Source organism: Athene cunicularia, assembly GCF_003259725.1.
Source record: "Athene cunicularia isolate RWA chromosome 1 unlocalized genomic scaffold, athCun1 chr1_part1, whole genome shotgun sequence".
In the NCBI taxonomy this organism is placed as follows: Eukaryota; Metazoa; Chordata; class Aves; order Strigiformes; family Strigidae; genus Athene; species Athene cunicularia.
Genome location: NW_020799091.1, coordinates 79,195,288 through 79,202,422, shown reverse-complemented (window position 1 = coordinate 79,202,422; position 7,135 = coordinate 79,195,288). Strand labels below are relative to the sequence as shown.

Genomic DNA, 7,135 nt, shown 5'->3' with positions numbered 1-7,135 from the left:
TTTACTCCAACAGTGATCTGCACAGCAGCAACTTTAGTTATGGGCCAAACTCCTCCCGGCAGTCTGTGTGCTAGAGTAAGCTGAGCAAGTGTCTCACCCTCACCCACACTTGACCCAAACACAGGAGCTGCTGGAGGCTTCCAGAGAACAGAAAGCTGGAAGTGGTGATTCTGTTCTAAACCAGGGACTTCCAGTGAGTAGTGCATCTCTTCTTGCTGTGCAGCGATCAGTGCCAAGCAAGGTGTGTGTCAGCTAAACATCTGTGCTGGCAACAGTTTCTATTCCCTCTTGTCCTAGCAAAACAAGTGAACTAACAGCTTTGGGACCAATCGTGTATTTTGGTTTGGGATGTAATATCACAGTTACATTTATCTACTCCACAGTTGAACAGTTTCTGCAAATTAACTTTGGGATCTTTTGCTCGCTGTGCATCATAACAATATTTACAGGGAAGGGTAGAGCTAAACAGTTTCTTGGAGCAGCTTGTTGTAAGCCAGCGTATTGCTTGTAGCTATTGCATTTTTCAGGCACTGCCAGAAGTAGGGCTGAGATCGAGGGTTAGTTGGCCATTCCAGCACAGAATTTCTACACAGCCTCTTCCTCAGCCGGACATACCGGGACTTCTGCAAAACCTTCTCAAGAAATATCAAGATAATGACATCCATTTTTTCATCTAGAAGCCGCTGGTGGGCCATGTAAAAGGTTGTCCTGAAGCTGCCGCTTTTAATATACTTGTTGGTCAGCACAAATATGGTCTTTTTGCTCAGCTGGATGCTCTGGGAAAGGTTGTCAAAGACTGGCTGTCCTGGGAGCCAGTCCCTTTCTTCCAGGCATAAGTTGAACTGTCTGGCTTTTTGATCTTCCAGCCTCTCAACTAGTTCTGTCAGCACCCACTCATTCACAGCTGGATCTTTATTGTCATAGGCAATAAAAGCATCATAGCAAGCATTGGGTAAAGATAAACGCCGATAGCCCTTCCACTTGGCAGTGCAGTAATGGTAACTATACCACACATCCCAGAAATAGAGATGGCTCATCGCTGTGAACACCATAAAGCCTAGGACAGTTGAAGCTGACAGAGCATACAGGATCAAATACGAGGTGTCCAGCTCACAGGTATACAGATCCAAGAACACCACGCTCCGCCCTTTATGTGCCCCTGGGCCAGCACAGGTCACGTCTGTGGCCAGAAGAGGAATAGTCACTTGAGTCTGATTGATCCACCAAACAAACCACACAGCATCACAATTGCACTTGAAAGGATTGTCATGCAAAAGCAGCATCCTCAGGTTGTTAATGACATTTTCAGGGAAGCTGGACTTCTTAATTATTTGAATCTTGTTTGAGCTGAGGTCCAAGTATTTCAATTTAAAAGCATCTCTGAGAAAATGTTTAGTAAGCCGTTGAATGCGATTGTTTCGGAGCATCAGTTCTTGGAGCGTTGAAGAGCAATTGGACAGTTCTTGAGGAACAGTAGTCAGAAGGTTATTGCTGAGGTCCAGAACTACTAGTTTCTTCAGATAGTGGAGGCTTCCCCAGTTGAAACTCTTCATCCGGTTGTTGGTTAGATTGAGGATCTTGAGTTCTGGAGGCAGAGCTTCAAAAACATCATGAGGCAAAAAACTGAGGGAGTTGAAGGAAATATCCAGTTGTTCCAGGCTGGAAAGATTCCTGAAGAATGACAAGTATCTGGAATTCCCATCCATCCATAAAACATCTAAACGATTTCCTCTGAATTCTAAAATGCGAAGAGATTGACTTTCCATTCCTGTGTTAATAGAGGTAGAAATCTCATTCTCATTCATCATCAGCTTCTTCAGATGGGCCAAGTTTTTCATAAAATTAAGCACATGAGTAACACCTTCTGCCAGAAAATAATGCTTATTATCGCTCAGGTCTAGAATTTCCAGAAGTGTTAGCTCATTGAAAGCAGTTGAGTATAACAAGTCAATCCTGTTGTTAGAAAAATCTAGATATTTCAATCCAGACAAGTAGGAGAATTCACTTCCATTTAAAGTTTGACTTATTGCATTACCTGACAAATTGAGGCATCTGAGGGAACTAAGTTCTCGGAAGTCTGAGGGGTTAATAAAAAAGATGTTGTTTCTGCTTAAATCCAGAGTTTCTCCGTATTTCAGGCACTCTTCCTTAACTGAAGACTGGTAGGAAGCAGCCTCTTTGTCTTTGGACCTGCAGCTTCGCCCATACTCATCATACCTGAAATAATGCATCTCTTGTGATACTTGCCTGTTATACTGCTCTACAGAAATCCTAGGATTAGAGCAAAATCCATAAAAGTTGCTTTCACCTGAAGAAGGAGAAATTTTATTCACTGAGAGGTCTATGAGCTTAAGGGCTGGGAATTTCTTGAACACTCCCAGGTCAGCAACCTTAATAAAATTAGTCCCGAGATCCAGCACTGTGAGATTTCTAAGACTGAGCAATGGATCTAGATTTCCTTCTTTCAGTTCTCTAAAGACATATCCCCTGAGCCTCAGGGTTTCCAGGTTAGAGAGGGAAGTAAATGTCTCAGACAGATTCAAGGATGGAGAATACATCTTCACTTCAAAGTTAAAGGACAGATCAAGGTCTAGCAGGCTAGGGATGAACTTCAAAAACTGAGCATCTCTAATCTCCTTCATGAGGAAATTTTGGGAGAGGTCAAGCTCTTGGAGATTCTTGAGGGTTTTAAACCAGCTGCTGGGTATGCTCTGAAGAGAGTTACTGTGAAGTCTCAAAATTCTTAAATTTGTCAAAGAATGAAAAGCCCTTGAATGTATCTCAATTGTGCCCTTGGGGCAGGGAATACAAGGATATGGGGCATTATAGCAACGTGGGCAATTACCACTTAGATCAAGAATTTCTAGGTTGTGAAGGGCACTTAAATCATGTTCTTGAATCTCTTGAATCATGTTATTGTAAATATACAATTCTTTTAAAGTAGATGACAAATTGGGTGGAATGTGAGTTAAGTTGTTAGACTTCAGGGACAGTATTGTTAATTTTTTCATCTCCAGAAAGGCTGTTCTTTCAATTTCAAATGAAGCATTGCATGGATTACGGTAGTAACAGTTCTGTCCCAGATACAAAACTTCTATGTTGCCTAGCTCTGACAAGTTGGCTTTTCGGATAGAAAAGATATTGTTTGCTTCCAGGCTCAGTAGACTTAAACTACTGGGAAGACCCCGGGGTATTTCCAGCAGCCGGTTTGCATCCAAATACAATGACTTCAGTCTTGTCAGGGCAGAAAAACTGCCATACTCAATCTCCGGTCTCATAGTGCACACGTGATCTTTGGGCCCCATTCTGACAGGCACACAGTTGCATCTGAAGTCAATCTCCATGAGGTTTTCAAGATGAGCAAAGGATGTTGAATAGATACGGGGGATATGGTTAATACTCAGGGTAAGGTTGGTGGCATTTGCAGGGATCCCTCTGGGGACTTCCATGAGACGCCGGTCCGTGCAGTCCACTGTCACAGAACCTTCAGAGGCTTTAACATCACAGGGGAGACTTTTGAGAAACCAAGCTCCTGACAGCAGCATCGGAAATAGGAAGAGCAAGACAAACCGCAATGCAACTGACATCTTTGCATGAGGTACCTAAAAATAAGGAAATAGGGAGATATTATTTTAATGCAATGAGAACATCTCATAGGACAATCAGACCAAGCATGTACTGGGTCAGACCAAATATACAGCTGACCTGGGGTCCTGTTTCTCACACTGGCTAGAAGTGGATGTGCAGGTAGGGTTATAAATTTGGGGAAGGCAGATGTTGGGAATTCCTCAATTGCTTTCTTTACTTTCTTATCATGAAGTATTCTAGTCTGAAGATAATTATCACTCTCTAAATAACAAATCATAAAAAAAAAATGTTCTGAAAAAATTACAAGGCAGGTGATTAAAAGCTACTTCTCTGTGAATTTTGTGTTTTGAAGGGACAACAGGATGTGTTAAACATCCATCAGATCACCATTGTATAACAGCATAAATGAGCAAAGTTAATTTTTTGAAGCGTATGAAAGATAGAGAAAATCTATCGTCACTAAAAAGCTAGTGCAAATTGTCAAAAGCACACTGACTAACAGGTGAGGAATCTTCCTCTAGTAAGTGTTACAATGGCTTTATGGCTGACCGAAGCCCATCAATGGCTATACCGCCATATGGTTTAATACCATTGGCATGTGCACTGCCCAGTAAGGGCAGAGGGCCAAGAGGGCACTGTATCAATGCGTGTGAAATAAAACGTCTACAATAACTGTATCAATGCCTGTAGAAAAAAGGGTAAAACTGAGAATCAGAGACAGATTTAAGATTGAGCATGTCGCATAAAAGAATAATATTCATTAAAAATTCAGAGCCAAAATCCTACAGGCATTCAAAGAACCTTCCAAAACACACTATCTGTTCTTCCAAGTCTTGTGGTCTTGCCTACTTTATAGGTTTGTGTGCATTATGGGAAGACCAATAAGCTTTTAATATTTCACAACATACCAGTTACTCCCTCAGCAGCAGTCATGGTCAAAGAAACGCTGTTGCTCTGGCCAGACGCAGCCAGCCAGGCAAGCAGGCAGCCAGCCTTGGCTTACCTAGCATAGGCACAGGGGCCGTGACCATTTTGCTGCCTTGCACAGCTTCTTAACCACCTGTGTTTGGTGCTCTTCAAGAGATTTAAAGATGATAAAACCCACAGCAGTCAACATCATACTTTCTCCCTGGAAAACTCCATGTTGGAGACACACGGCACGCAGAATGCTCTTAAACAGCCAGGATTAGTTATGCATGGAATAACATTGACTAAATGTGAATACCCAGTTAAGCAGCTGAAATTCAGATGACTAGGGAAAGACCTGCTCAAACAGCATGTGAAACCCCCGTTGAGTGGTGCCTATATTATATATAGTTATAGTTATATGTATTTATACAATATGACACAATATTATGTATGTAAAAGACTTTATTAGACTAAGGAAAAACCAAAGAGTGTCTCTGCTAACTGAATGGCCCATAGTGCCCCAGCTCCTGCCTGGACCAACATACCGAAGGGTACAGAGTCGTTAGCCAAAGCAGGTACCCATGGAGCATGGCAGAGAGTGGCAGGAAAACCTCAGAGACTCTCTGCACTGTCTCTCCATCACATGGATGCCATTTACCTTTATCCGCCAAGCAGACCATGAAGTGCTAACCCTTGCCAGCCACGGACACAGTACCAGCTGCCACCAAGGCAAATGCTGACAACTGCCATCGATCAGACTCCAGCAGCCTGTCTTCCTTTGAAAGAGGGAAGGAAAACCTCTGCTGCTAACTAGGGGTCAAACCACACATTTGCTGCTTTTGATGAAAACTGGAATCACCCTGAAAATATTTGATAAACCAAATGAAACCCCTGTGTCCAAGCACCAGAGCAGGACCTGGGCAAGGTGAGATTGCAGTCTAGATCACCACAAATGTTCTACATGAACTCATACTTGGCCACTGCAGCCAGGCACCTAATTTTTGGCACTTACCCAAGTTCCTCAGTTTATTGCCATCAACCTGGGCTGCATGGACATTCAAGAGAGAGCAGGAGAGAGGAGAGAGAGGCCCCTCTGCAGGCACTGCTCAGCTCTGAAGATGGAGGGAGCTCTGCCTGACTACACACTGAACAGAGACGAACACTGCAGGTTTAGGGACTGAAAATTTGTTGCAATGATTCTGGGCCTTAAAAGTCTTAATGAATGTGTTTGTAGGATTCCTAAGAAATCAACAAATGTCTTTTGAGACATTCACAATTGTCGGATTTTGAACTCTCCCATATTGCAGCTTTTTTAGGACCTTAAGTGCTGTTGCAGAGCCAGCCTATCTCCTACCATCTTTGTGCTTCATTTCTTTGTATAACCTTCTGTTTCCTGGTACTCTTTTAATTGTGAACTGTTACATTCTGGTGCTGTGTCTAACTATTTGCATGTGTAACATCTTGTGTCTGTTCCAGTACCAGAACAAATTAAAAAGATAGTTTTAAATAAAAGAAACAAGAAACTCCAACTTCTGCAATGTCTTTGAAATGAGAAGCTAGTTTAAAAATACAGCTAGAGTATGCATGTGAACTGTCTTTTGTGGTCCTCACTAGGATCTACTTGATTTTAACTACCAGGTGCACAAATCCATAATGAGTCATAAAATCACAGAATGGTTTGTGTTGGAAGGAACCTTAAAGATCATCTTGTTCCAACCAGGTTTAGAGTATTCTTCAAATAATCAGCAACAATAAAGCTAGGCGTTTTTGAAAGATTTTTTTTTTACGTTGGGGTTCCATATGTATTTTAAGAGTTGGCAGGGGGAAAGACTAGAGAAAAAAGAACACTCCAGAGGTTATAGCAGTTAGAATAGACATCATTATACAGATTCTGTATCACAGTAGTATAATTAAATGCTAGCCAGTTAGTATTATCACAGATAAATGCTTTACTTTCCTGTCATTATATATTGCAGCTTCTATAACCCAACAATAAATTTGAATAAAGCAAAAAAGGAGATAATGTTCTTGAAAGTCTTCCACAAGAGTTCCAGTCAAAGAGGTCTAAAAGCAAATTTAAAATGGAAGTTCAACCTACCATTTTCTGAGTGCTTCCAGGTCTGGCAAATTTGTCGCTGGAGGAGACGGTAAATCAGAGCAGAAGAAAACAGCATAAAAGAGGTCCCCACTGGTTCAGCTGAGGTGTGGAGAGGAGTATAACGTGACATAACTCACTCGAGACAGCAGCAGTAATCACTAGTCTTTCACCACTCTTCAGAGGGATGGTGACATGAGAAATAATGAAATGTGAAACAACTGTTGCAACCTACTTCCTCAAACGTTTGTACTTAAAATTAGAACAACAGTACCTCATTTACTCCTCCACCTCCCATAAAAATAACTGAGTACACTTACATTTTGCCTTTTAAAAAAAATTCTCGTTACTCATACATGTTGTGATATTTTGTTTTCTCTCTTTTAGGCTCATATGCTGCCGTTTGCTCTCTTCTTTATTAAATTTGAACATAGTTTTCTTTTCAAAGTATGTATTTTACTTAGCTACAGTGTCATACCATAAAGAACTACAATAATATCTACTCCAAGAAGATGAACATCCAAGCCACAGGGAACCCTAGAG

General features: G+C 41.5%; 1 protein-coding gene across 1 annotated transcript; it reads right to left on the bottom strand.

The window, feature by feature from the left end:
• Positions 1 to 346: 346 nt before the first annotated feature.
• Positions 347 to 6,803, bottom strand: TLR7 (toll like receptor 7). The gene is made up of 2 exons (XM_026856297.1): positions 6,596 to 6,803; positions 347 to 3,602 (listed from the first exon to the last, which is right to left on the bottom strand). Exons 1-2 carry the CDS (start codon positions 6,596 to 6,598, stop codon positions 462 to 464), a joined length of 3,144 nt encoding a protein of 1,047 aa, XP_026712098.1. The 5' UTR covers positions 6,599 to 6,803; the 3' UTR covers positions 347 to 461.
• Between the last annotated feature and the right edge of the window lie 332 nt (positions 6,804 to 7,135).